Source organism: Perkinsus marinus (assembly GCF_000006405.1).
Source record: "Perkinsus marinus ATCC 50983 genomic scaffold scf_1104296937876, whole genome shotgun sequence".
NCBI lineage: Eukaryota > Perkinsozoa > Perkinsida > Perkinsidae > Perkinsus > Perkinsus marinus.
In genome coordinates this window covers 66,709-94,111 of record NW_003213671.1, presented here as the reverse complement: position 1 = coordinate 94,111, position 27,403 = coordinate 66,709, and the positions used below count along the sequence as shown (strand labels likewise).

General features: G+C 46.4%; 11 protein-coding genes across 11 annotated transcripts in view; 7 read left to right on the top strand and 4 right to left on the bottom strand.

The window, feature by feature from the left end:
* Positions 1-53: 53 nt before the first annotated feature.
* Pmar_PMAR009429 (g10 protein, putative) lies at positions 54-734 on the bottom strand (the record flags this gene model as incomplete). Its single annotated transcript, XM_002782992.1, has 5 exons — positions 54-174; positions 282-328; positions 387-453; positions 507-642; positions 695-734. The coding sequence occupies 5 exons, from the start codon at positions 732-734 to the stop codon at positions 54-56; spliced, it is 411 nt and encodes a 136-aa protein (XP_002783038.1).
* A 2,312-nt stretch (positions 735-3,046) lies between these two features.
* Positions 3,047-6,329, top strand: Pmar_PMAR009428 (leucine-rich repeat containing protein, putative; the record flags this gene model as incomplete). The annotated part of the gene is made up of 12 exons (XM_002782991.1): positions 3,047-3,148; positions 3,199-3,256; positions 3,399-3,487; positions 3,893-4,010; positions 4,230-4,380; positions 4,428-4,474; positions 4,735-4,883; positions 5,085-5,277; positions 5,511-5,622; positions 5,672-5,761; positions 6,053-6,178; positions 6,206-6,329. 12 exons carry the CDS (start codon positions 3,047-3,049, stop codon positions 6,327-6,329), a joined length of 1,359 nt encoding a protein of 452 aa, XP_002783037.1.
* A 1,599-nt stretch (positions 6,330-7,928) lies between these two features.
* Positions 7,929-8,174, top strand: Pmar_PMAR009427 (hypothetical protein; the record flags this gene model as incomplete). Its single annotated transcript, XM_002782990.1, has 1 exon — positions 7,929-8,174. One exon carries the CDS (start codon positions 7,929-7,931, stop codon positions 8,172-8,174), a length of 246 nt encoding a protein of 81 aa, XP_002783036.1.
* A 189-nt stretch (positions 8,175-8,363) lies between these two features.
* Positions 8,364-8,672, top strand: Pmar_PMAR009426 (hypothetical protein; the record flags this gene model as incomplete). Its single annotated transcript, XM_002782989.1, has 1 exon — positions 8,364-8,672. The coding sequence occupies one exon, from the start codon at positions 8,364-8,366 to the stop codon at positions 8,670-8,672; it is 309 nt and encodes a 102-aa protein (XP_002783035.1).
* Positions 8,673-9,500: 828 nt separating this feature from the next.
* Positions 9,501-9,800, top strand: Pmar_PMAR009425 (conserved hypothetical protein; the record flags this gene model as incomplete). Its single annotated transcript, XM_002782988.1, has 1 exon — positions 9,501-9,800. One exon carries the CDS (start codon positions 9,501-9,503, stop codon positions 9,798-9,800), a length of 300 nt encoding a protein of 99 aa, XP_002783034.1.
* A 1,657-nt stretch (positions 9,801-11,457) lies between these two features.
* Positions 11,458-14,403, bottom strand: Pmar_PMAR009424 (glutathione s-transferase, putative; the record flags this gene model as incomplete). The annotated part of the gene is made up of 13 exons (XM_002782987.1): positions 11,458-11,534; positions 11,697-11,772; positions 12,201-12,255; positions 12,297-12,378; positions 12,553-12,635; positions 12,683-12,744; positions 12,884-12,973; positions 13,201-13,297; positions 13,350-13,411; positions 13,458-13,539; positions 13,702-13,805; positions 13,852-13,943; positions 14,319-14,403. 13 exons carry the CDS (start codon positions 14,401-14,403, stop codon positions 11,458-11,460), a joined length of 1,047 nt encoding a protein of 348 aa, XP_002783033.1.
* A 1,256-nt stretch (positions 14,404-15,659) lies between these two features.
* On the bottom strand, positions 15,660-16,978 carry Pmar_PMAR009423 (hypothetical protein; the record flags this gene model as incomplete). The annotated part of the gene is made up of 4 exons (XM_002782986.1): positions 15,660-15,758; positions 15,807-15,935; positions 16,182-16,282; positions 16,861-16,978. The coding sequence occupies 4 exons, from the start codon at positions 16,976-16,978 to the stop codon at positions 15,660-15,662; spliced, it is 447 nt and encodes a 148-aa protein (XP_002783032.1).
* A 118-nt stretch (positions 16,979-17,096) lies between these two features.
* On the top strand, positions 17,097-17,544 carry Pmar_PMAR009422 (hypothetical protein; the record flags this gene model as incomplete). The annotated part of the gene is made up of 1 exon (XM_002782985.1): positions 17,097-17,544. A coding segment is annotated over one exon (448 nt), but the record flags the coding sequence as incomplete, so codon positions are not given.
* A 1,716-nt stretch (positions 17,545-19,260) lies between these two features.
* Positions 19,261-20,498, top strand: Pmar_PMAR009421 (hypothetical protein; the record flags this gene model as incomplete). The annotated part of the gene is made up of 2 exons (XM_002782984.1): positions 19,261-20,391; positions 20,478-20,498. 2 exons carry the CDS (start codon positions 19,261-19,263, stop codon positions 20,496-20,498), a joined length of 1,152 nt encoding a protein of 383 aa, XP_002783030.1.
* Positions 20,499-21,569: 1,071 nt separating this feature from the next.
* On the bottom strand, positions 21,570-22,803 carry Pmar_PMAR009420 (hypothetical protein; the record flags this gene model as incomplete). Its single annotated transcript, XM_002782983.1, has 2 exons — positions 21,570-22,726; positions 22,767-22,803. The coding sequence occupies 2 exons, from the start codon at positions 22,801-22,803 to the stop codon at positions 21,570-21,572; spliced, it is 1,194 nt and encodes a 397-aa protein (XP_002783029.1).
* Positions 22,804-24,100: 1,297 nt separating this feature from the next.
* Pmar_PMAR009419 (programmed cell death protein, putative) overlaps positions 24,101-27,403 on the top strand; it is a gene marked incomplete at both ends in the record, with an annotated part of 8,825 nt that continues 5,522 nt past the window's right edge. The window contains 11 exons of the mRNA XM_002782982.1: positions 24,101-24,344; positions 24,437-24,585; positions 24,630-24,742; positions 24,787-24,937; positions 25,007-25,118; positions 25,259-25,327; positions 25,380-25,453; positions 25,502-25,645; positions 25,692-25,865; positions 25,910-26,173; positions 26,223-27,396. Coding sequence (XP_002783028.1) covers positions 24,101-24,344; positions 24,437-24,585; positions 24,630-24,742; positions 24,787-24,937; positions 25,007-25,118; positions 25,259-25,327; positions 25,380-25,453; positions 25,502-25,645; positions 25,692-25,865; positions 25,910-26,173; positions 26,223-27,396 — 2,668 coding nt within the window. The remainder of the gene's footprint in view (positions 24,345-24,436; positions 24,586-24,629; positions 24,743-24,786; positions 24,938-25,006; positions 25,119-25,258; positions 25,328-25,379; positions 25,454-25,501; positions 25,646-25,691; positions 25,866-25,909; positions 26,174-26,222; positions 27,397-27,403) is intronic.

Genomic DNA, 27,403 nt, shown 5'->3' with positions numbered 1-27,403 from the left:
ACTAAATGAAGTCAACTCCTCATCCTCAAACTTGTGTATGATACTAATAGTCATCAAGGTACAGTGATATCATTGATCTCCAGAAGCGCATCCTCGGCATCCACAATGGGCACATTGTACAACTTTACCCTCACCAAGTTGACTTCGTGGTACCCTGCAAATGCACGTCGTCCCCTAAGGAAGCACATATAACAATGAGAAATCTTCAGCGTGCGTAAAAGATACTAACCTGATTATGATTTGTCGCTTGGCAACAGAGCATACAGCAAAGCTGATCATACCCCGGCTTGCGCCACTTATACACTAACTGTTTATCGGCCCAACCTTCCTAAAGGGAAAAGACAAGAAAAATAAACAAAAAAGGCGGAGCGAAGCAGTTGGCTCACATCAAGACAATATCTAAACAACTCCTTGGAGATGGCCTTCTTTTTATAATACATATCAAACACGTATCTTCCATGAGGTAAGATTCAAATGATGCCCAGAAGAATACCATAACGATCTACCTTGATCGTTGATGATTGAGTTTATGTATTGGCCATAGGAGCTCAGTTTTCCTCTTATCTTCGTGTGGTTCATTTTCAGCATCTCTCATTTTCCTGTCGATCTCCATTAACGTCGACTCTATCTCCTCCCATCCCTCTGAATAAAATATAACTTTTTATTCTGACAGTCTGCACGCATGCACACTAACCTGGGGCCTTCTTCGAACGAAGAGTACGAACTTTGGGCATTTAGTAATATCAGATTCAACTATTAAACATTTAAATATGTGTTCGGTATAGCAATTACAAATATTATACTTACCACGACATGGGTCATCTAAATGCACATTTCTGCCTCAACCTGTAAGCTCACACAGAAAAGTTACAATGAAACTTCAGTTTCAAAATTTCGGATCTTGATGACTGTGTGAAGGCTCTAGACGCATTCTTTTGTCTTTAGTGGTACTCAAGAAATCGAAAAAAGTTAACAACACATTGTGGAATTCATTCTGAAATTTGGAGATCCCGGATTTCACTCTGGTCTCTGTTTGAACAACTCATCAGAGGTCCCAATGACGTGCGGCGTGTGGTCATGGGAATACTCATAGCTGGGCCAACTGACAATAATAGTTCATTATTGATGAAAAATGTTAGCGAAAATCACATCCATAAAGTGCTTGCGAGTACAAGTTTCATATTCAGGTTAACCAAGCTCACTTCTATCACTACGTGTTGAAACTAACCATATGTAATAAAGACAGGCACGGACGACTAATGGCCAAAGGCTACGACGAATAAGTCTCGTTAGTGCTACTACCAATAGCACCCATTTTATCACTCTCCCCTCACACGGTGTTGGCATACATGTTTGATTTCCTCATAAAAGGTTACACACTACTCGGTGTACAAGAACCTACGAGAACTCCCTAGAGTTTTTCAGAGCTCTTATTTTCCATCATCAACACGTGTCGTAGTATACCCATATTGCACTTCCCCCTCTACTACCTTCCATTGGGTCCTATTCTCATGGCACCAATACGATGTAAACCTGAACACATCTTGGAAGAGATTTATGATGAATTCGCTCAACTCTCCAGTCAACTACTGCTACCCTCCTCTCCCACGAAGATGTCCAATCAATTGATAACGTACTGGTAGCATTAACGTCCTATCATATGAACAACACAGCGAGCTTTAGGACGTTCTCATCATCACTGACGAGCCGATATGGGAGGCTGTCGATGATCAGAATTTTAGAGGTAGTGAGGATCGATGAGGGAGGGAGGTTGCTGATGTGATTGAATATTCCATATCACATCGACTGCTGTGCACCCTCAACAATACTAGGGCCTTCGGGGGTAGACTCCTGATAGCCTCGGTAGTCCAAGCAAGAGTAGCATAAGTATAATGACTTTAGTGAATATAGAAAGGGCTCCAAGTCTGCAGCTTGTACGAGTATCAACACTACTTTATGCGAGCGACAAAATTTTCTGATCGAAAATCAGCATTTGAGGACTTACTGTAAAACCTAGAGGGTTACAGGAAAATACTTTATGAAGTTGGAAGGCATTTTAATTTGAGTACAGTGCCACCGGCGAAACCAGTATTCTCTTCCTCTCCTCAGCAGCGACCACCACAACACGAATCGTATGGAAAGGCTGGTCTTTAGGGAGAATGAGAATAGCAGTGTCGATTAACAACCTGATAAATTGCTTACTTTTCACATACCGTTCGCCACTTGGGCGTGCGCGATTCTGATGTAAAAAGCGCGCGCCCGAAGTAATGGCTCTGTCTGTAGACGGTGTGTCTGTCTCGTCGCCTTTGGATTCATCATTAGTATTGGGTACCACTCGATGGACGGTAAGGAGGAAGCATCGGCTATGCGGGGTGCTGCTCGGATGGAGTCGCAGCAGCAACAACAGAAAGAGTACTCAGTTGGACCTGTTTTGTATCTTGCGAGTCGGACATGCTTCGCATCTTTAGGCCGATGAGGGAGCGCAGACGAGTGGCTGTGCGATCCATGATGAAATCGGAGGCTTCAGAGGGATGTAATTGACAACGGGCCGGTTGCATATAATTTGATCGCCTCAGTGAACCGCATCGGCCTCGTTAGGCCTGAAAAACAGCATGCTGTAGAGGACCTTATTATACAAAGCACCCAGTCGGGGAGGTTGCAGCAACCAATAGGTATGTGCAGGGGTTCGAACCTGGGTCTATTGATGGATGAACATGGTAAAACACTCGCTGGGCTGTTGAGACTGGTGTTTGGTTGAGGGCACTTTGATGGAGCTCTTAGAGTACGTAGAGAAACAGAATGGGTCTGGTGGCAACATTAAGGTGTGTTGATTGAAACGACGCAACGGATGACGACGTAAGTTTCATCAGTTCGCCCGAAAGGCCTTCAACGATGATGACGACGACGATTCTGATATCAACCTTGACAACTTGGAGTGATATTCACTGACCACTGCTTGTGTGCGTACTACTCGTCATTCACCCATTTTCAAACGCTCTATCTGAAGTTCCATTCCTTGTCGAGGTTGATTTTCTATCTTCCACACATGCCTATCCGTGGGTCCCCTCGCGCTCATGCATTCAGCGGTCCTCGCCGTATTGCTGGCAACAGCAGGAGATCTCCCAGCAAGCGGAACAGAGGAGCTGGGGTAATTTCATACCACACTTCCTCGGCATCGTACCTCCATTATCCTCTCAGATTGTCACTCGTTATCATGAAATCTCAGAGGAATGGAACTCATTCCGTCCTGTTAAACGTAGGGCCGTCCCTCACCTCTCAAAACTGTTGTCTTATTAGCAGCTCCGCGTACTGCCGCATCCAGAAAGTTCGCTCCCTCACAGCGCGTCCAAGGAGGTCATCTTTATGCAACTTTTGTGACTTCAATTATATTTCCTCAGGTACGGCTGGTATTCAGGAAGTGTACGACCCTGAGCATCTCATCGTCGGAGCTAGTCATAGCAAAACTGCTAAGAAACTCATTGATTCGGTAGTAAATCCAACCCAACGTATTGGAAATGGCCTCATTATTCGGCAAAGTTTGGGAAAGGTGTGTTTTGAATTTTACTATTTCCTCGTATTTTTCGAGTCGCCAAATTGTATAGAAGAATATTGTTGATCTAAAGATGTTGAATAATATGGTAAAAATCGTGATGCACCCACCAACACTTACTTGATGATCAGAAAGCAGTCGAGTTACGCATCATGTCGTACCATTCACATCGTAGGAATCAAGGAATTACGGGAGAATTTCTATAATTTCATTGCAATTTAACTGTGGTGACAGAAAATCAACTAAAATGTGGCAATGCTTGACGACGTGAAGTATCACAAATCGAATGACTCATGTTCGTGCTGAAAGCAGTGGTGGTTTCGGTATGAAGGACGGCTTCAGGATCCCGTATTGCACGAGATTGTCGTTGATGCCATCCGTTATGCTGCAACTCAATTCCATGCCCCTAAAGGGAGGGTGGCTCAGTTGAAGAAGGATGTTGGAGGAAATGAGGATGCTGGTAGGTTGAGTACGGGTATTTTCTGAGAATAAAAGTTGAAATAATATATTATAAAAATTTTGGAGTAAATTTTAGTGAAAAATCCCGGAATTACGGTGAGTATTTGCTCGATATCGTTTTCAAAATTATAAGATTTACTTGCTGAATTTTTGCGAATTACTTGATTATTAGACGAGCTCTTTCCGAAATCATTACCATCCCTTTGTGTTTTCCTCTCAGGTTTGGCGGGTTATCTAGATTTCTCCCGTTTGGTATGCTCCTTCGTTCACACCCTTGCCAACGAGAGTGATCCTATCCACCGCGAACTACTCAACAGTTCAACTGTCGTTGTTGGGAATATGGGGTTCTGCGGTAACATTCCGTGTTTTAGGTCAGTCTGTGTTGCATACGGAAAGATATCGGAGATTATTCTCTTAGGTACAAGCTTAAAATGGGCTTACCAGAGCACTATGTTGATCCATACCGTAATCTTACGAATGTTGTTCCCTTTATATGGTGCAACATCTTCTTCGTTGATCCTTATAACAGATAGATGGAAGAATTGTATTTCTGAATTGTCCACTCATTTTTGAAAACTAACATGTGTTCAACTGTAAAGGTGTTCATATTTCGACCTGTCGTGTTGGAGCTCTCCAGGGTGGTATCTTTTGTATATTACGCACAGCGAAGATTTTCCTCTCGGATTAGTCTGGTTTTTTGTCGATGGGTTGTTCCTGTAGCACAGGTGCCCTCCGTCGGGATAGCGTAGACGAGGCTTCTCATAGAAGGAATGATCATTCCCTTTCACAGAAAGGAGGACGGACTTCGAAATCGGCACAAGTTGAAGCCATGGTTGAAGCTAAATGTCGGCAGGCCTCACAGACTAAGGTTCTTGTAAGTGCGTGTGACCTTGTTAAAGCGGTGTTGGGATATAGTCATCAACCACACGTGTTTGTGATAATGAAGATCCTGAGTATAAGAAGAATTTCGTTGCTCCTTGTACTATTCTACTTGCTAGTGAACTCCCATAATGTGATGAATGAATTTCTGAGCTGAACTGAGGGAAGTATATATGTTCCAACAGTGTCGACTCAGGCACTGCGTGAGTGTGCTTTACGGTCGTTGCCTGAGGATGCAACTGATCTGGAGGGTCTACGGACGCTGGACTTGGCGTTCAATCGTCTCACGACCGTACCTAAGGAGGTTGCATGGCACGCCAGTTTGCTGAAGTTAAATCTCAGCTCGAACCAATTGCGAGAAGTCCCAGTTTCACTGGTTTTCCTTATAAGTAAGATGTGGACCTCATTCGTATCTTACAAGGTTGGACCTAAGATTCTTCTTCTACTCCTCAGAGTTACAATCACTGCAATTGCAGGATAATAAAATTGAGAAGGTTGGCGGATATGCATTTCCGGGCTCACTTGTGGAACTTAATTTATCCAACAATAAACTCACCCACATCGGAGAGGAGGTTTTCGGTCAGTTCACTGCGGCAATTCAATTTTACGCTTTTTTCATCAGAAACGCTGAATGCGCTCACTGATGTCGACGTATCGGGGAACCAACTACAGACCATTCCGACTAAGATCCTGTTCCGGGTAGCAAGCAAGACGTTAGTTACTTTCAAAGCAGAGTAATTCAAAGAACCCCAGTTGATGTTATTAGATTGGTCTTAATTTCAGACATAACAAACTCGTAGAGATACAATGGCCTGACAAGAGTGATGACGGTGATGGTGGTGGCGATGATGACGTGCAATTGGATCGACTCATGTGAGTTAGTGCTAGATTATGAAGAAGACTTCTTCGCATCTATTATTATAAGAACACGATACTATGATACAGTATGATGATGTATAGAAATGAGTATATGAGTCGTGTCTGACATATTTACATTATTGTTGATGTGTAAGACAATCATAAAAATGCATAACCCCTCGGACTTACCGTATGGATGACGATGTGAATTGTTATTGTTGATATTTTCGAAGTGATTTGGAGATTTCTATATAAACTTTGAATGCAAAGTCATGGAATTTTCCACCTCCACCTCCTCCGGTTCAGGCAAATGGATTTGTCGTATAACCGTCTTTCAACTGTCCCATCCGAGTTGTTCACGAACACAGCATTAGTGGATCTATGGTTACAGGGCAACAACCCCGACCGGCTGAATAAGTATCCATCATCAACGTGAGTGGTGAATAGAGTTGTTTTCAGATATACTATTAAAGACATTCCTGGCTTCAACGATTATGTAGAACGACGTAAGCGGAAAATTGACAAGCGAATTGATAGCAATGCAGGAAGCAAGTTGAACCTTGCGATGTGTGGTTTAGAATGATGAAGAATTATTATAGTGCAGCATTAATGCAGCAACAATAACAACAACAATAGCATCCTTTTGGTGTCGTCTTCATCTCAACATGTTGGCTATTCAATACTATGTCCTTCTCTGAAAAGCCCTCATCGAAGTTGAAGCGTGTAAATACTATTATTGCTGCTTTTACGAGCCACCATAACATCAGCATTCATTCTGTATCAATAATCCTGAGTTGTCAGGGGGGGGCGAACGAAGGTGGGTGGGTGTGTCTTTTTCGTGTTGGAATTTTTGAGTCTTTCAATATTCGGCTGATAGTCCTCTGTGATTCCCGGCCCTTCCTGGTGAGTTGATGGGAAAGACGGATTAAAGTAGATATGGTTCATGCGAAGCAACACGTATGAAAGGATATATGGAGTGCCCATCGAACTTCAAAATACAACTCAGCGAGATATGAGTTGGACTCACCGTGATTCGACTAGGTGCAGTACGCTGCATCATAATACGGTAGCACTCTTACTCAGACGATCATATGATACGATTCGTATTATTCATAATGCTATTCCATTAGCCCAAGACTGCTCAATCTACTATGCTTGGCAGTATTACTAGCCTACTAGCAACACTAGTGAGTAAATAACAGTCAAGTGAAGTACGACTCTTTGCAAATACGTCTCGATGGGACTACAATACTCGTAGTACGACTCTTCCAAGATGCGACGACCAAGACCCATTTTCCGCCGTAACGGAACCGAGGCTGAACAAAGTATGAGAACGTCTAAGCAGGATACTTAGATTTAACGGAATCACTCGAGAAATCAGCCTCGTGAGCAAGGCAGATCCAGTAAGTGTATTAGTCTGGAAAAGAAATCTACTTTCGTTTCTCGAATCAGGTCGGAGATTCATATATAATCGCGATGCTCCTGATTTCTCGGTCCAGATGCAGACACAGGCCCGATCGCACCTTCCCACCCGAAAACTCGCTAACTCAACTCGTCCCCCCCTGCCGACTTCATCTGCAGCCATCGGACGGCCATCCTCACCCAGTTGAGGACTGCACGTCAAGATGCAGACAGTCAGAAACTACCGGGTGGCAGAGGGTGGGCAAAATGAGCCAGTACGCTCACCAGCAACTGTTAGATGAGGTAAAGTATCCAAAGCCTCACAGTCAGAGTTAGAACCCGCAGCAACAACAGCAACGAAAATACACAGGCTAGGTATAGCTCAGAGCCCCGACACATCTGTGATGAGTCATCATAGATGTGTATTAGAGCTTGTACAAACAAGTCACCGAAGTTTTCCATCTTCATAGCACCTCGCCTTCTCAACCAAAGGTACGACCTCCGAGCCGGACTCGGCGAGTCCCATCAGTCCAAACTTGAGACTCCCAAAACGTAGTAGATTTTTCCCGCTGATTACCCTGTCTTGCGAGAGTGCAGAGTCCTGTCTATGACGCCCTTTGTCGGTACTCTCCGATAATACATTCTGTATTATACTGATTCACATCAGTTTCATTTTGGTACAGTATGAATAACAAGTAAGTCTTCCCGTTAGAGTCTTCGTAGTTAGTGAGAAGTCGAAGACCGGTAAAACGTTTTCTCCACACATTCTTAGCATACACGTATGCTCAAGAGGTTCCTTATGCCCTTGAGGAAGCTCATCAAATCGTTTCAGGCTAAAAATCTCAAGCTTCATGACGCGATGAAGCTGCTTAACGCTACTCAGCGGGAGGCCTCTCTTATGCAAGGGTCACCGGCTGAAGTCGAAGTCCTACGGCACGATTTCATCCAGTATTTGGGAATTCGCTTCAAGGCAGATGAGGTGAGTTGGTTGGCCTTCAATAACGTCTCACCCGAAATATCCCGATGACTTGGTGCGTATACGGTTCAAACTCCTCAAGGATAAGTTCCATCAATTGGGCTGGGATGATGATGACGAAAGCTTCGTGGTAGACTACACTCGCGTCATGGGAGCTGCGAAGGATGAGATCGACGGTGGCTGAGAAGCGACTATCGAAGAGCCCTTCACGTCAAGCTCCCACATGCCCTCCGCCTTGCAATGGTGCGAGGCTCCACCGACGTCAAGGACAACGAGCTCGTTGCCAAGAGTGTGAAGCATTGGATGAATACGCGGGCCAGGAGGAATCAGCCTGAGGGGATCAAGAGGTCCGCTGCTGGCTCAATTAAGAAAAATGAGCCGCTCGGAGGAGAGGTTTCTTCCGATATTTCCGCTGCTGAAGGCATAAGTGCGCAGGATATCGCCGAGGAGCCCGGCAGGGACAATCCTCGACCGAGGAGGTCAGCCTACATGCAGGCAATGGCCCGGTTCAAAGAGATGGTCGGAGATGAAGATGATCCTGATAGTTGATTCAATCAATTTCATCCCACTTTCTCTGTAAGTGCTTTGTGTTGTGTGAGCCGCGCAACCTGATCTGGTCGTATCACAGAATCTCACAAGTCATTCAACCGCATAATGCGAGCCGCATCCACAATACATGAGAATATTTTCATGTAGATCAGAGGGCCTCCAGAGAAACTTTAAAAATATTTTTATACGCCTTACGAAATGCCCTGCCTACAATACTAATACAGAAGTGAGATGGCCTAGTTGTGCTACACCGGAATACTTCGCGGTGTGGAAGTTGAAAGTCGACCAACTCCCCGGTGAGGTGAGTGGCAAAGAACGCACCACACCATAAAGGATACGGTGTCTTGTGAAACGATCGGGCGAGATGAACTTCTGGCGCCAGCAAATCGGCGCCAGTGGGCAAGCATCGATCGAGCTAACTGTACGCCTGATTACAGTCAGTCAAAGTCGGTTGCATAAGTTCTCACAGATCCAATCTAGATCTCCACTTGTAGAATTCTACTCGTATTCGAGTTTGCGTATACGTGGGAAATGGCGCTTTGGCTCGATCGTCCCTTGTTACTGCTGGTCGGATGTGACAACTGAAGCCCCTCGTGATTGTGATACTGGTTGTGCCTCGGATACTCCTGGCTCCTACTGCAAGTACTGGGCTACACTAAGGACCTGTCATTCATCCAAAGCACCATGCACTTGCGAAGCTGATCCAGTTACCACACTCCTGGTTCAGTAACCGATGAAGGCAGTGAGACCACGATAATTGAGGAAGGCACAACAGCCGCCCCCGAAGAGACCAATACGTTAACTCCTGTGGCTGTTGACACTACCGGTATGGTTACTACAGCCGATGCGGCTGATGTTACTAGGGAAGCTCCTGTCGAGCCTACTACTGTTGCACAAACGACCAGCACAGTAGCTCCCTCGGAAGTAACTACATCTCCGGGTGTTACTGGAGAGGCCGCATCCACCACATTTGCTGCTACTACAACAGACTACGTCTCCACCGAAGCCGCGACTACGGCTGACTTCCCAGTAGCTACTGCCGCTACCACCGTTGATGCCACCACCGAAGCCCCAGCTACAACGACTGAGGCGACCGATGCTCAGACTACTCCTAGCCCAGGTGTATGAAGACATTTCGGAATGAAGCTTTGAAATGCTCTGAGTACTGCCTTTTTAATAGACCGCGGCTTTGTATGCTGTCTTGGTAACGAGTGAATGAGTATTGATGGAAAGAGTTGCATCGATAGAGTCGTTCGCCCATCACATCGCATTAGCTAGTTTCATGCTGTTCACGGGTCACACGTTGTCACCCAGTTGTCGTCGCGATATGCTCTTCGGATGCAGAAAATCGTTATAATCTAGCCAAGCCTTTTCCTCGGACGAAAACGAGAAAAGGAGTAAGATAGATCGGGAGTTGCATTAAGATGAGAACCCTGATTGATAGGCATTCGAGTAGGTTGTGCGCTATGCATACACAACAAAATAATCAACTTTAAGGGCTACGGACTCACAAGTAATTACAGTGAGTCACTGAAAAGACTGACGATAATATCTAAAACAATAGTTATGGAATTATTGTAGTTCATTGAAACTTCATCACCATCACCACTACGAAGAAGCATTGAAAGCATAAAAGTTCCGTGTCGTAATGTAGCCCACTCGCTATAACGTTATGATTAGCTAAGCCTCACAGATAGATTCACACTGAGAGCTTCATCTCAATTATACTCATTCCGTTGTCAAGCGGATCGGTGAGGACAACAGCCAAGCTCTGATTCTCCTCAAACGGCTTGTCTAATCGATGATCAAGGCGCGCGCTGAATGATAAGCGCAGAATTCGATTTTCCCGCTTGTCTCATTGTAAGTTTCATTTCAATTAATGATACATTTTACGGTGGCCACCGTTTTTGTTCTGACGCTCTCCTTGCTGGGATGCGACGATGACATTCACACGGGCTCCTGTGAATTCCATGGTGAATCTCGAAAGGAGTCGTTAATAGTGATAGCCCGAGATGGCGACGTAAATAACGGCACTTTCCATTTGACCTCATTCCAGTGTGGTATCAATCCACACGCCACTACGCAGTCCCGCGACCACTCACAGCGGTAAGAACTTTATTTTATGGTATTGAAGTGATGTAATACTTCAGGCATACACTATCGGAACTTCCAAGTGAATCACGTGCGAACATCGACCTCATTTTCGCCGCTGAGGGGCCGAGGAAGGCCGGAACATGTCGAGCCGTTGCAAAGGCGTTAAAGGTGGAAGCATCAGGAGGGGTGAGTTGAGGACTGTTTGACAATAGTTTATATCGGTCGTTGCTAGGCTTACAGCGCTCTGTTTGACCACGTGCCCGCCACAATCGATGGATTGGTGGAGAGGTTGTGTCAATTGGTAGCATCGACGGATGTGAAACATAGGAAAGTCGCCATTAACGGCGAATACGCGAGAAAACCTGAGCAGACAACAACATCTGAACAGACAGCACCCATGCAGACAACACCTATGCAGACAGGATCTACGCCGGCAACATACATGCAGCCAGCACTTGTGCAGACAGCACCTACGCCGGTATCACCCATGCAGGCAGCACCTGTGCAGGCAGCACTTATGCAGGCAGCACTCCCTATGCAGACAAGGCTACGTGTGATCGAGTCTCACAACATGGGCTCGTAGGAAGGTTCATGAGGAATGAAGGCTAGTTGGTTAGCTGTGAATGTTCATGTATTCTTCGTGTGTTCATGGTGCATGTTCTGTTGCCTTTATGGACTTGATAAGGAGAAATTAAGTTGTGTTAGTGGTGGGATGGTTGGGGTTGACGTCAGCTGTGCTTTCATCCACACTGCCGATATCATTACTCGCTGGAGAATAAATCCCATCGACGCTAGGGATAGGAGAGCTATTGACCAAACCCGAGGCCCGAAAGCCGATGTCTAGGTGAAGGGCCAATACTAACTACAGGATGAGTCAGCGGACTGATGTAAATAAGCTACTCGAGCATTAGTGACAACAGAGTCAAGTACCTCTTGAAGAGGCCCTCTTCCCTAGTCCCCCGGTGTCGAGGGTGAGGATACCAAATCGTTGTGGTGATTCCACCACCTACAGCGTTTCTCAGCACCTACAGTTTTATCGTGGTTTGGCCGAGGTAGACAATTCCATGTCCAATCCTACTCCGAGATGATGAACATCTTCCATCATCCTTTGGTGCCGTGATCCATTCGATATCACTCTGATCTAGATCCATCCCAATGACTACAGTACTCAACATAATGAGGTGAAACAGAGAGTCCAAAAAGCTTGAGCGAGATTGCTACTCAGAAATTGGAGCTAATGCGTCGTGGAAGGTATGTCTGCTCGGAATGAAAGTGTACCTGACTATGACTCAAGGACTCCCATAAAACGCTACTCCATCATACTGTGAATTATGTCTAGGCATCAGCCTGCCACTACTGAGGTAATACTTCACGGCATCAATCGACTAAAGAAAGAAAGGTAGGGAAGAGAATGCTAATAGGGCGATAATCTACCTCGATCTTCTCCTGCAACTGGACCAAGTACGGAACTTCAAAAGTTATACCGTAACTATCGCAGATTATGACTACACATTGTTGACCGTTACTTACTCAGGTCCGCATTGATCCACTTCACTCAGTTCATATAGTTTAGTAAATAGATAGATATCAGCATAGGATAACTTAGTAGAACCTGACAGGTAATGGTAGTAACAATACTTGAAACTATACATGATTGCAAGGTGAGATCATCAACTATTGCCGTGTGCGCTAAGTTGGAATGTATATTCATATACCATAACTGGCTCAAGTTATCCCACCCTCAAGGTACGTATCCCTTGACGATGAAGAAATCCTAGAGTACTACCATCCAGCCATCTCCACTCCTTACTATCCTCATTATTCTTACGAAGGAGTTGTTCAAATGTTTTAAGCACCATTACAGAGTACCTACCAATGCGAATGATACATTTTACGTCCCCATACTCTGCTACTACTTCCACGGTGACAAGTCGCCGTCTGCAAGTGACATCTCGCTGACAGATCGAACGTCGGGGACCTAAGATATGAAAGTGGAGGAAACAGCGTAGAAATTATCCATCGCAAAAGTTCGTAACGAGGTGGGATGATTAACTCAACGGTTCCCTTGATAACACGACCGACCACCACGTGCTCAGTAAGAAGAGCCCAAATACTACATCAAATATACTCTCCTTGAAAGTGTTCTTCTTCAGAGCATCCCAGGAGAAGGTATGCGACTCGAACATATCAATCAGCTGCTCGAACAACTATCAGAAACATGATCGAAAATCCGTGGATGTAATAAGTCATTCTCATCATTCACACTTTATGTAATGATGCGAGTAAAGTGATGTTAGATAGGTTTGCTCAGGAGCTCCCCACTACAATACGAAAATGTTCTCACGACTTGAGGTACCGAAATAAACGATGATTTATCAGGATATTCTCGCTGTCACAAACACACCTAGTTGACCATGTGCATACATTTCCCTACCATATCCACTTTAGCCTGCTTCACTCTGTTTCTACCGCCGTTCATTCTGGTGATATCAGCAACATAGCGAACAATCGTATGTTGCTGCACGATCATTCTGAGTTTATAAGAAGTATAAAATATCCATTGAAAACGCATATCAGCCTCACGTGCCATCAGCCAGCTCCAATACAGGTAAGTCACCGAAGGGAAATTGCGAACGGCTATTCAACTGATACAAAAAAGGACTGAGTCGATTTCGAGCAGCGCAGACTTACGAAGGTCTGATAGAAGTAGCAAACGGCTTCATACGGCTCGTGGCCTATCTCAAGGAGTAGTCTCGCCACTTCTGCGCGATTTCTGAGAGAATAACAATGCGGATCACAAGCACAGTTCGATGACAGATAATGAGTAGGGATGAATCCAGAATCTATAGCGTGCGATGTGAGCTCATAAAAATGGAAATATTGGATTTTTACGATGAGTAGACTATGATGGTATGTCTTTCTCATTCTCACTCACCTCGTGGGGAAATAGTGCAGCCGTAGTGGAGTTCTTCCTCGAGTAACAACAGCCGGTCCGCGTAGTACTATCTTCCCCTGAGCTCCCTTAACACCTCGTGCGTGCTACATAAGATCTCATACCACACCTCGAGCACTTCCTAGACTATACCGATAACATATCCTGTGCTGCTTTCTCAGCTGCTCGACGTGATTTCATTTCCTCTGCCGTCTCAATACGACTACGTTCATCGCGCTTTCGCCCTGGGGAAAAACAAGGCATCAAAGATCGTGGGAGCCTCATGAAGATATATGCTATTAAGACTTCCAAGGCGTAGAATAGATCAGCTCGGAAACGACGAGCAATGTCGGGAAGCTAAGGATTGTTATTATACAGGGATGTGCACAGGACTAGTAGTGGTAATCTTTCCGCTGAGGAAAAGGATCCAAACACGAGTACTGAATGACGAACATCACAATTTCGATCTAATCACATTGCTGTTCGATCAAACATAGTAATACCTTCGCTGTGAAAAAAAGCTAACGACATTTGAAACGACTATATATAATGGCATTGTCCTAGTAAAAGCTAGCAAAGTGAAGAAGTGGAGCTCTACCCTCTCCTTTCCCTATTATCACCTCTATTCACAGCAAAGATAGTGAGGGCCCCGATGGCGATGAGAATTGTAGGCTGCCATATTTCCATTGGTTTAGTCATCATCATTATGAAAAACAATGCTATTCAAAAATAACAGTCGAACAAAGAACACAAAATCTGCCACCTTTGGATCAACCGTGTATCGGCGAAAACGAATTAAATCCTACCTCCTCCTCCCCCTCCTCCTCGGAATACAGACCTTCCATCCATCTTAGGAAAGGGATCATCCCCCTCACACAACCTCGACGATCATTCCTTCACCACAAATTTACAGTCCATTCATCAGCCCTTCGTAGATGATGCTCATCTCGAGCACAGACAACGTTTATGCGCTCCCTCGTGGGAGAGTCATCGATCCTGGGAAAAGTGTCATCAACTCTTCCGAGGGGCGTCCGCGGAGTGATAGCTCACTGTGAATGCAGAACAGGGGGCACGATGTCACACAGGAAAACGGCCCAAGGTATCCGAATACCTATACGGGGGAGAACCACAAAGGTCTTAACACCTTCCTCGTCAGGCCCCTCTCCAAGGATCATCCTCTTCCTCTAGCTACTACTACTACGACCGACGGTCATCCGTGATGCTATTAGTAGTGAGCGGAGCGATGACAAAAGGAAACATGAAAATCCTAGTACTACTGCGGAGACAATCTCGATTCATTGGACACAACGTAATGCTAGCCTTAGTAGTTACTAGCTTGGGAGGCCCTCCATCCTTACCACTGAGCTATCAATGGTGATCTACACCACTACTGCTACAACTACCCATAACAACAACATGATCATCATGCAGAAGCCCCTACATCCAATCACTCGACTATCCACACACTCTATGTAATGGGGTCTGTATCTCATACATCGCACTATGAATGATATTCTGCAATACTCCTACTCTACAGGAGAACACTCTCACTTTATGAAATGGATGCCGATTTCCCCTTCTACCAACTCAACCACTTTCCACTGAGCCTGACCACATGAGTACAGCCAAACCTGAGCATCCAAGTGAACCTAAGATACTCAAAGATTCACTCCCGAGCACCACACATGTTCAGTACCATTCGTTTCTCACGAGTCGGCAGCAGCTGATGATGATGACGAGCATCTCCATTAATGTGAGTCCATCACCTCTGCGAGTATGGAAGATGTGCAAAGCGGCAAGAAGAGGTGATTAATGATCTTGAGAGACCTATCCGGACGGTCCGGACCGGACCTATTCCGTATCTTACCATCCCAACCTAAAGATACGTCTTACAAGCAACCAAGCAACATAGGCATTCATTCCACTGATCTCAAGTCAATCGCCAAGGAAAACATCATCATTCACGTTAATGTATCCAATCGTTCTGAGATCGTCTTTAACTTCTTCTCATCGGCCACCCCAAGCCCCTCAACCATGTAGTATAATATACGTTTCCGAACCTAAATCCGAGCTCCAGAATCTCGAGGGGCTTGAAGCCCGCATACTACATTCGGTGCCGATCCCACTATGGCCACTACTCTGAATTTGATAGGCATCTCTCTTCCACTCCCAACCTTCACACTTCTTAAGGATGTGTCCAAGCTCCCAACACAGTCCTCCGTATGGAACGCTGGGGTCTGACATAACAATACACGGAGTTTTGACGGGAACCAATTACTATCAGAACCTGTAGTTCACTTAAATACATTTTTCATTAGATTCTACTGTATGCCTCATCGAAGCTACCTGCTGACTTTATAACTAATAAATTCTACCATCCCTCAAGGAAAAGGGGTGATATTATACCGTGCCACATTCTATGACAGTCATGAATGTAACCTCATTCGTATCCAAGCACGATAGACCAAAGATACGCCTCTCACCTTAATGACAGCAATAACTCTCCTCGGTGTGATATCGACGACCTCAGCCACCTTCGTCACTTGACCAATCATAGCCGCACCGTAGTCGCCGAAATTTGTATCTAAAATATTTATTCCTCTACGCCTCCATATACCATGCGCCGAGCCATTATGTGATTGAAAACAGGCCCTCGAGTTGACCAACACACCAGGGAGGGATATTTCAAGTAACACCATGAAGGCCGTATAGCCACAACACTCGATACACAGGGACTCTATCAACTGTTGACTCAGACGTGAAATTGAATACCAAATAATGGATATATTCAATTCTATACAAATGCCTGTTGAATCGGCGTGGCTTTGATACACTCCGATTTGCTATGTTAATACTAACGTACTACTATCCTCCCCTCCGAGCTTTGCTGGCACTGGTGGTACACACCCAGTATTGTTGACTCCTCTATACATCTACTTCCTAACCTTATTTGACATTTCAGAGATTTACGGTTCGCATTTCATAGAGCAAACCAAGCAGCGATGAATCGATACTGGAAAGTCCAAAATTCAGCGTAGCCACTAAGATAGAGCCCCGATTGATGCTGGTATAACATCCCACGATTGAAAACCGATGGTAGAATATATTTCGACTTCCAGAATCAGTTCATTGATTCCTTCCTACGAGAGTCTCCCCACTTACGAATCGCTGCTCTCACTTCCTTTTCCAAGCTCGTCTTTATAACATTCGCAATAGAGGATTGACCATCAGCTGGTTGTAGTTCTAATACGAGATACCGGGAAGACACTCTGCCTGCCATGATGATGGTCACGAGTAAATCATGCTAGTCACGGGCGGGCGCTAAGTCAAAACAGCACGTCGAATCGATGTAAATTAGCTAAATTGTGGCGGATGGTAGTTGTGACTTTCCACGTTGAATGACGGACGAGATTCAATTCGTTCCCAACTCGAGCGGTCGGCGATGGCCGCTGTTGGCGTATCGAGGGTATCTCTACCTCCACAATAGAGCTAATCCACAGACTTCCTATTGGCGCTGTATTAATGCGCATAAGGAACAACACTGTAGTGTTCGACTAACGGTTAAGGGAGATCTCAATGGTGACCCTAAGGACCTCACGGTCACCAACCTACCATTGAGGGAACACGTTTGCGGCGAACCAAACTCGAACATTCGACAGGTCTGCGCTGAAATGGAGTTTGCGGCGATCAATGACGTGGATTTGAAGATACCGGAGATCTACGATAAAACTGTGGTTGACCTTCCGGAAGAGGTTGTAGAAAGACTGCCGAAGCGGGAATGTGTGGAGAATAGCTTACGACGAGTTAGACAAAAAGTAGCTGCTGTGAACAACGCAGCTCGCCCGAGTGAGCATCTGGGTGGGAAATGAATCTTAGGTCCACTCGTGCTAGATACGAAGTATGTACGAATCATACCATCTTTCATCGCACAGATTGCTGTAGAATATCCAATTCAGATTGTTCTTTGTGAGAAATCTATGTAGGGTAGCGATAGGCAACCTCGTCAGAGTGAGATTCAGCTTGTAGAGGTCTCATGGACAATTATGCGTTCTGTCAAATTTCTCTTAAGAGCGTCTTTCGGAGACTACTCAAGACTTCTAGGAGGTTTTCAAAGAAAGCCGCAGATTCTTGTGCAACTTTGCACTGTCAATTGTTCCATATCTACACCCGCGTGGAGATATTCGCTTCCTTCCCTTTTCAGAGTACCCTACAATCGATCTCACTCGTCTTCCTCTCGAGAAGCCGTACAGTGTGCCCTCCTTCTCTGGTCGACCTTTCCTCGCTTTCCACGGCTACCTCTATCGCCAGGATGCAGCGTACAATGGTAAACTACATTGGAGATGCATAAATTATCATAAACAATTACATTGTCCATCAACTCTTATCACAACTGGTGACCCCGAAGACCCCGAGAATATGGTCATCACTAATTTGAATAAAATCAAGTATCATATATGCGGTCGACCGAATGCTCGTGCTCGAGTGCTTTATCATGAAGCCGTTGAGCGTGCCATGGAGGTCACCGATGACAGCAGGAGTATCTTAGTGAAGATCTACAATGACGTGTTTGGTGGAGAACCTCCGGAGGTGTTGCAACAGCTCCCCAAGAAGGATAGTATTCTCGAGTATATGCGAAAGATGCGTTTAAAAGGTTGTCACGCTCGGACTAGTACTACTGTTTCGAGGACCTCTGTTGAAGCTCATGAAGATACCGTTCTTTGACTATTAGCTATCATTCCCTGTATTACCTGGCAATCCTTGCAACTGAGAACCAGTCATTGAGTTGCCTTAATGTCACTATGTAGAGGTGAATGACGCTCTTAATGCACGTCCCAGTATACTAGCAGGAGTATGAATAGAGAAATATCACCATTGTCGAAGTGGAATGGTGGTGACATAATGTTGTCGTTGAAGTCTGATGATATCGTATTTGACACAGTTAGATTCGCTCTCCCTGTCAGACACATGATGCTTGTTAATTTGACTCGGCGACTATGATCTGACTAGGAGTTGGAGCTATAACGGTATGACAATTCGTGGAGTTATCTCATGGTCGTCGTGCTGACAGAATTCATCTTCCTAATTCGTCGTGGCATAGCGGCCCCACTCATAGAAAGTGATTTTACTGAGTGTATCTAGTGATTATACTGAGGTATATCTTGGGGTGGCATAGCTGCCCCACTTGAAGAAATTCATCATACTGTGTGGTCAAAAAGTGGTTCATAGCTGATCTACAAGTATGAACCAAGTGTAGACCAAGTATGAACATAGTGAGGGTAGAGAGCTCTTGAGATGAGGGATTTCTACACTTGCGGAATAGGGTACGTGTAACAGCTCTCACTTCTCATCGAGAAAATAGGGTTCTAGAATTATTTTCTTGGCCACGTTAATTTTCACAGTGATACAGCGTTATTTCCCACAGATTTCTCCAACTCGGACGATTTTCCGATCGTCCGGCGGGATGGTGGCGCTGTCTTGAGAAGGGCTGCAAAATCTATGACGCTGTAATTGTCAATAGCTGCTTTTCCACTAGTTGACTCTCTTTTATCAAGTGAAGATTCGATGTCCTCGATCCCCATCCTACTGTTGCTACTAATTTACGATGTAGCTCATGCCGAAACGCCAATGGAACTACCTGGAAGTGCTCATTCGGGGGAGCACCCTTTCATTCGAGTTTTCGCCGAGGAGTTGGTACCCTCTGCTCCACCAGAGAACCTGTTCCTCTGTCCCATGAATGTAACAGATGGTGTGAACTTGACATCTTGGCCGTCCGAGGCGGTTACTATTGATGGTACATATTGTATCAACTATAATGAGCTTATGGAGTACAAACATAGAGGCGACTTCTTGAAGTGTCTCACAGAGGTCACTAATGCCACTACTCATGCATTGGATATGTTGGGTATCGATGCGGCGGTCATAGATGGTACTTTATTAGGTTGGCAACGACATGATAAGAATCATATACCCTGGGACGTGGACGCCGACCTCGTCGTCATGCAGAATCATTGTCTAAACGCCTTCTCGGAATTTGCCACTGACCACCATAAGAATATGGCATCCCTTTTACAAGAGTATCTACCCGATGACTCTCGTTATCGTGTCGCCGGCATCATCTATGGCGACGGATCCGAGCTTGATCCCGACGACTGGGAAGGTTGCGATGCCCGTGAGCTTCGCGTTATCCTCCACCACGGTCATAAGGCCTGTCATGTTGATGTATTCCACATGTTGCAATCAGAGCCTTCGGGTGACTGGGATTGTGCATCATGTCCGGGCTACGACGAAGGTATCGTCACAGTTTGTCGTGGCATGAATGAAGCTTGTGCTTTGTACGATGACTTTTTCCCAATGAAATGGGACAGGCTAGATGGTGGTGATGTGAAAGTCCCGAATAAAGTACATGCCGCATTGAAGTCTTACTTTGGTACGTTGGATTATGCGCTCCTCAATCTCAGAGAGATCCCGATAAACTACGAGTTCGGCAGTAACATACTGGTGGTCGGTCGTACGTTGCTGAGCAACACCACTATCAATGGTTCATCGAGCCCAGAGGTGAATCTCCGTGGTTCATTTGGCGAGGATTCGCAGGTTGATACGTCCGTCGTAACCTCAATGGGGTTGCCTCTCAATATGGAGGAAAGCAATTCCGAAGAAAAGATAGTTGCTGCTAACTGGCCCTTAAAGCTTGAAGTGACGCAATCGTCATATTTCCATTCGTATGTTGTTGGTATCGGTCTTTTTTTGTTACTTATCTTTCTTGTATTCTGCTTCTTTAGGGGAGGTCGAATCTCGACTAATGAAGGGGCGCTGAAATGTGTAAGTTCTTTCCACCGTCTCATTGACGTCATCAAAAGAGAATAGGTTTTTAGGTAGTGATTCGTGACTTGTAGTGTTGGGAGTTCCTAGATCCATAGCGTCTCATAACTCGCTGGAATGGGAGAAAGGTCGCAGGAACCTCGCCTTATCGCACGTCGGTTGCAATTCGTCACTGTATCTCAGTCAGATTCAGCTAGTTATTAGCTAGTCATTAGTCATGAAGCGCTCATTCGTCAAGGAATATTGTATGCTCGTCCAGAGTGAAACCGCAAGCACCTGCATACCTGTTTCTGATCCGAACTGTTATGTCACAGCAGCTTGGATGTCGAGAGAGACGCTCACGGGCGTTCGGCAAGGCAATACGTTCAATTTGCACGTTGTGCCCCCTTCCTATAGTTTCCTCCCTTTTCAAGATAGATGGTACCGACATTCCATCCGTTAGCGGAAGCCAGGATTCATATAACTCTCTGCTGATGTCATTAGTCCGTGGGCATATTCGGCGGATAAATTCCTGAATGGTATAATTTGCGGGCATAGCGGCCCCACTCGACGAATAGATATCTGGATGGTATAGTCTGCAGGCATAGCGGCCCCATTCAACAAATAGATATCTGAATGATATAGTCTGCAGGCATAGCGACCCCACTCGACGAATGGATATCTGAATGGTATGGATAGCGGCCTTACTCGACAAATAGATATCTGAATGGTATAGTCTGCAGGCATAGCGGCCCCACTCGACAAATAGATATCTGAATGGTATAGTCTGCAGGCATAGCGGCCCCACTCGACAAATAGATATCTGAATGGTATAGTCTGCAGGCATAGCTGCCCCACTCGACAAATAGATATCTGAATGGTATAGTCTGCAGGCATAGCGGCCCCACTCGACAAATAGATATCTGAATGATCTATAATACCACTCATCGACTACTGATATACTCCAATGAACACAAGACCAGCGGGAGGAGCAAGGAAATGAGAAACAGCCATATCCGAGAATGGTGGAACAGAGCATAATACCAGATGTATAGGGATTAAGTAACATACTACTACTCTATTGGTATTGCAGTACCGCTGCCGTCACCATAAGCAGCAGCAACAGCAGAAGGCAGGGGAAGGTTATCAACAGTGCTATGACGCTTGTATATACAAACAACTAAACAAATGAGAATGGCTGCACAAGTTATTGCCAACGCGGCAAATATCATAATCTCATATTGTCGATTCAATCGTCCGAGCCAACCTTCCTTCGCGAGATTCTGAAGTGTCGTGAGGATCTCCTGCATAGTACCATCATCGCTTCCACGAAGCGAAGGTAGATTAATAGGGGACGTAACATCGCCGATATCATTACCGTAGGCGTCGACAGGACGGCCCACCACGAGCATTTGTGCACCATACTTGTAGTTACCCGGAATCAACTTGAGGTTATTGAGCTCAATGCCAGGACCAGGATACTGCGACTCAAGAGCTCCCACCGGATTGTTGGGGATTTTGCAGTCACCCCAGTCCAATCGGTCCCATGTGGAGGGCTCATAGTCGCTTTTTAAGCCGCAAACTCCCCCATTGGCAGTTCTGCAGACGGTAACAGCACCGTCATTGTAACCAGGGCAGCTCGTGCAAGGAGCTTCGGGGTCCGTTGACTGCAGCATTTGGAAGATATCGACATGGCAGTTGGTGCCGTTGAGAGAATGGACTACTCGAAACTCGGGATTCTCGCAACCTTCCCAGTCATCCTCGCCCAATTCAGAGCCGACCATGTACTTGATGCCTCGCACTCTGAAGTGCTTATCGTCCGGCATGCGCTCTTGCAGAACCTGGGCAATATTCTTGTGTTCAGGTTTGGCGTATTTTTTAAAAGAATCTCGGCAATCAGCCTTCATGATAGAAGTATCCGCGTCAACGTCCCACGGTATGTACCCCTTATGATGGCGGTACCACCCGAGCAGAGTCCCATCACTGAGAGCGGGACTGAGGCCAATGGTATCCATAGCATGAGTGGTGATGTTCACGACATCAGTAAGGCACTGGAAAAATTGAGCCCTGTCCTCTTCAGCGAGCAGCTCCTTGTGACTGGAACATTTGGACCCATCGATGGTCACTTCATGACGCGGCCACTTTGAAAGATCGGTCTTATCCTTAAGCTCGGCCGGACAGAGGAAGAGGTGATCCAAGGGAGCTGAAATTGGGTTTTGCTCAGCGTACACTCGAATGAAAGGATGTGGAGCTGATGACGAAGGAACTACCGTTGCATAGGTCGCGACAGTCGCCGAAAGAACCCATAGAAATAACATGCTAGGGGGTGACCCGTGCTGGCGAATGCCAAACAAACACTACTACTACTGGCTCCAAATGAAGCTAACGATACAGTTCTGTCAACAAACCACCCTTCCGACACAATCCTGTCGCTTTTGTATAGAATTTGCACCTTCACAATGATGCCCTACACCACTCAGGGTGTGTGGAGTTTCCGAATACGAAAAAACCGAGCACAGTTGTAGCAACACTGAACATGAACCCAACAGAAGATGAAGAAATGGACGGAAAAGGATTCTCAAGCAGGTCGTTGCGATAACCATTTTGCAGTAGTATCGACTTCTCTGTGAACCACAGAGTCGCTGTACTGCTGGCAGGTTCGTGGTTTTGTAACTGCACCCTCGGTGGCTCGTTCGAAAGGCCGGTGGCTGTAGTGACCGATCCAGCGGGAGCCGTGATGCTCTGATTGTGCCGCTTTGGACCAACAATCCCTTCCGAAGGTGGATGCACACTCCCAATTATTATGAGATCGTTGAGATTGGTGACGGTAGTGTCATAAGAGAGGTAATCCATATAGTCATCTACATCGAGAATTCCCTATCCACTAACCAAGCGATGAGAACCGTACTGATGGTTGCCTCAGAAAAAGTGTGACTTTAGGACGGCCTATGGATTGCCAGATACCCGCACACAAGCTTCTTACCATTTGCCACAGCCTAATCAATTTTTTTCGAGTGGGGCGGCTATGCCACCCCAAGATATGCCTCAGTGAAATCAATTTTTCCGAGTGGGGCGGCTATGCCAACCCCAAGATAAGCCTTAGTGTAATAAATTTTTCCGAGTGGGGCGGCTATGCCACCCAAGATTGGCCCAGTGTAGCTTTATGATGCAATCAATTTTTCCGAGTGGGTAGCGGCTATGCCACCCAAGATTGGCCTGACGTTGTAACTTCAATTTTTCCGAGTGGGGTGGCTATGCCACCCAAGATTGGCCTCATTGTAATCAATTTTTCCGAGTGGGGCGGCTATGCCACCTCCTTACGTAGTATGACCAATGGCCCAGTATAACTTTATGATGCAACCCAAACGTACGGAACGGGTAGCATCCGGTAACGTCTCGACAACGGGCCTGACGCAGCGAACTTCTCCTAACCACCTGATCAGGGAAAACCTCAAGGTACAGCCATCGTCAACGACAGCCTCTGAAACATGGGGGAGGGTAAGTAGCGCGTGCCATTATGATCGATTTACATAGCAACAGCGTCATCCATGTAGTACGCAGGTGCACGTAACCGATATCATTAGTTCATTACCGACGTTGCCAAATGGCCAAGTCCACTCCCTCTGCTGCTAAGCGGGTGCCGGCTAAAGGCAACTCTAAGGCGCCGAAGTCGTCAATCTCCAAGAAGAGCAAGCCTTCTGCCGCGCCCTCTCAAGGGCTCACTCACGTATCTAGTATAACCTATAAAGACCTTAAGGTCGGGACGCAAGTCATGGCTGCGATACAGGATATCTCTCCTGATGCGCTCATTCTAGATTTGCCTTTCAATAAGATGGGAATCGTGAAAGGTAGTATGGGGAAATATCATATTTGATTAAAATTTACTTTTGCATGGCTTTACGAGCTCGACAGGGGACACTAGGTCGGTGGTCAATATCAGGTATATCTAATATGGTCGATGAAGATGACATTAGTAAACACATGAAACAGGGCAACGTTGCATTGAAGAGCTTCAAGGCTCAGCATAGGTTCCGTAGAGGTCAGCTTGTGACCGCGGCTGTTATTGCCAACGATGGCAGTGGTAGAGAGGTAGTGAGTGGGAAAGCTTCAAATGAGCCAACCTGGAGTGTCAGGGGTCGATCCAACTCTCGTTGTTGCCATCTGTCCTCAATGCTGGGCTAACGTCTAAGACCATGAAACCTCACATGTGGCTGCCTGCTACTGTGCTCACTGAGGAGGCTCACGGGTAAGCCAATGGAAAGTGAGTGGACGTCTAAGCGATGCTGGTAGATACGTTTTGAGTTTCGGCATTGATGGAGTCACTGGCTTCCTGAAGAAGAGCGAGCTACCTGCTCCAACAGATAAAGTAGAGACGACTAAGGGAGTGAACCCTTTGCTCGAGATGTCGGCTAGAGACAACGATGCTCCCGAGGCTGAACAGGTGGGAGTTTGGCACATCAGGGTTGATATTGTGTAGGGGAGGTTGCTTGTATCGTTAGTGGTGTTTCAGATGAGGCTAGGGACACTGGTGTATGTGCGTGTATTGGATAATGACCCTTCCAATAAGACGAGTCTGCAGTGTAGCGCTAAAGCGGGTAATGTGGAAGAAAGTGATAGAATAGGTAGGTGGTCGGATGAACCCGGGGACTTATGGTTTGTGAGGCAGGCAACAGCACCGGTTCAGCTGTGAAAATGAATCTGTGAAAAGTCGGCACTCCTGTGGAGGCTAAGGTATCGCATATATGCATCCCAACCCAACCAGGAGCCCCTAAGAAGAAGGCTAGCAAAAAGAGTGCCGGAATTCAAGTTGATTTCATGGGACCGTTAAAGGGTAGACGTCCTGGCTCGACTCTTCGTTACTACGAACTTGCGCTCGCCCTTAGGTGTTGTGCATCAACATCATCTGCTACACCCCATCCTCAATGACACGGATGTGACGATGACTACCAACCTCAAGGTTGGTATCCTAAACCTTCGCTGTGCGTAATATGATTACTCGTTTTAGGTTGGCCAATCGGTGACGGCGAGGGTACTCGCAGTACTGGCAGACCCGTCGTCGCACACAAGGGCGGTGTACTTAACGTTGTTGCCTAACCTCATACAGTGGAAGGGTATTAAGAGTCAAGTAGAGGCTGGCACGACCATTGAGGTGGGGTTAGTTCCGGAGGGAGTGGTATGAAAATGCTTCTTTTTAGGCGGCTAGGGTTATTGATGTGATTCCGAAGGATTGCACGCGGTTCGTTGCAGGAGGGAATCTCATGGTTGCTCATGCTACTCGATGCAGTCTACCATATAGGCAGCCCGGCGCTGTCGGGAAGAAGACTGATGTCAGGGCTCTGGGGAGTAATCTCCTAGAGATGTCTGTACAGGTCGGTTCCGTACTTCTCTAGGGAGTGTCGGATTGTCTCTGTAGGTCAGCGCAGAGGAGAAGGTCCTGGCAGCCTCTGTAGTGAATCTTCAACAAGTTTCGGCTGGTATGGTATTCGATAAAGCAGTGATTGAGCACTTCGACAACGAGAAGGGCCTCATCGTCAGCCTCAGTGATTTCGTTACTGGAAGGGTTCCAAAGGAGCAATGCACCGACCAGGGTAATCAGAGGAAGCTTCCTAAAAGATATGCGGAGGAGAAGGCGGAGATCCGCGTCAGGGTTCTCAATGTGGACCCTGTGAGGCGACAGGTAGTATTTATCCATACCACTCCTTCGGTAACTCGTCTCTGGCTTTCAGGTTACCCTCACAGCTAAGAAGTCCCTTGTCGGTCGACCGGATGAGGAGGTGCCGAGAGCCCTCATCAGAAACGCTGATGCGAGCGTGGGGGATGTTGTAGTCGGGTACGTGAGTAAGATACTTGACCATGGTGGCTGCATAGTGAAATTCTTTGGTGAGGCATTCGGCTTGCTACCTATTGTCACGGAGGGCTGTGCTCACGAAGGAGCTCTTGTGAAGGTGAGGGTTGTGAGTAAGAACGACTCGCCTAAGGGCACTAGGCTGAGGCTACAGCAAGTGAACAGTATGGAAGATTCTACAATGGGAGAGATTACTAAGGTTGGCGATGTCCTGACAGTTGAGACCATTGAGGGAGCGGATAAGTGTAGTGGTGGTCGACAGTGTGTGAAGATCCGATGTGTGGGAGGTACGGACGTGTTAGTGCCAGTGATGCAGTTGGCAGACGATCCTGATATGGCAGTGGCTGTGATGGAGCGTGTTGAGAAAAAGGAAGATTTGCAACATTTCCCGCTCGCCAAGGTTCTAGTGACTGCTGTTATGAACGATGGTACGGTAGAGGGTACGTGTAAGCCGGTACTGGTCGAAGACGAGAAGTATAGGGAGCTCCTTGGCATCAGTCAGGAGGAGATACCCTCGAAGGTTAAGGTGGGGGAAGGCCTTGTTGGTTTCGTGTCTAACGTGACCACCTTTGGTGCATTTGTTCGTGTCGGTGGGGTTACTGGTCTGGTACCGAAACCCAAGTTGGCAGAAGGCTTCGTTGAGGAGGTTTCTGAGGCGGTTGAGGTTGGCCAGACTGTCACTACTGCAGTGGTGTCGTCGGTTGATGCTGAGAGGAATATGTTCAAGATGGATATGCAACCTCGCGCGGTGGCGGCGGTCAGCGAATTATCAGCTCGGGAGGAGCTCAGGGCTGCGGCGAAGTTGAGGCTTGAGAAGTGGTTGGGGAGTGGTAGGATACCCCAGAGGGGACAGGTGGTCGATGCCAAGGTTGGCAAGAAGAAGCCCTATGGATGGATGCTTGAATTGACTAAGTTCGAGGCTGCTGCTGGACTGTTGTTGAAAATGGGAGTTGGGGAGTTGGAGAGTGGCAGTGATGTGAAGGTTAAGGTTGTTGACGTTGACGTCGTGAGATCTGTTGTGTACGCGTGCAAGATTGGAGAAGAGGCTAAAGCAGGTGGCAA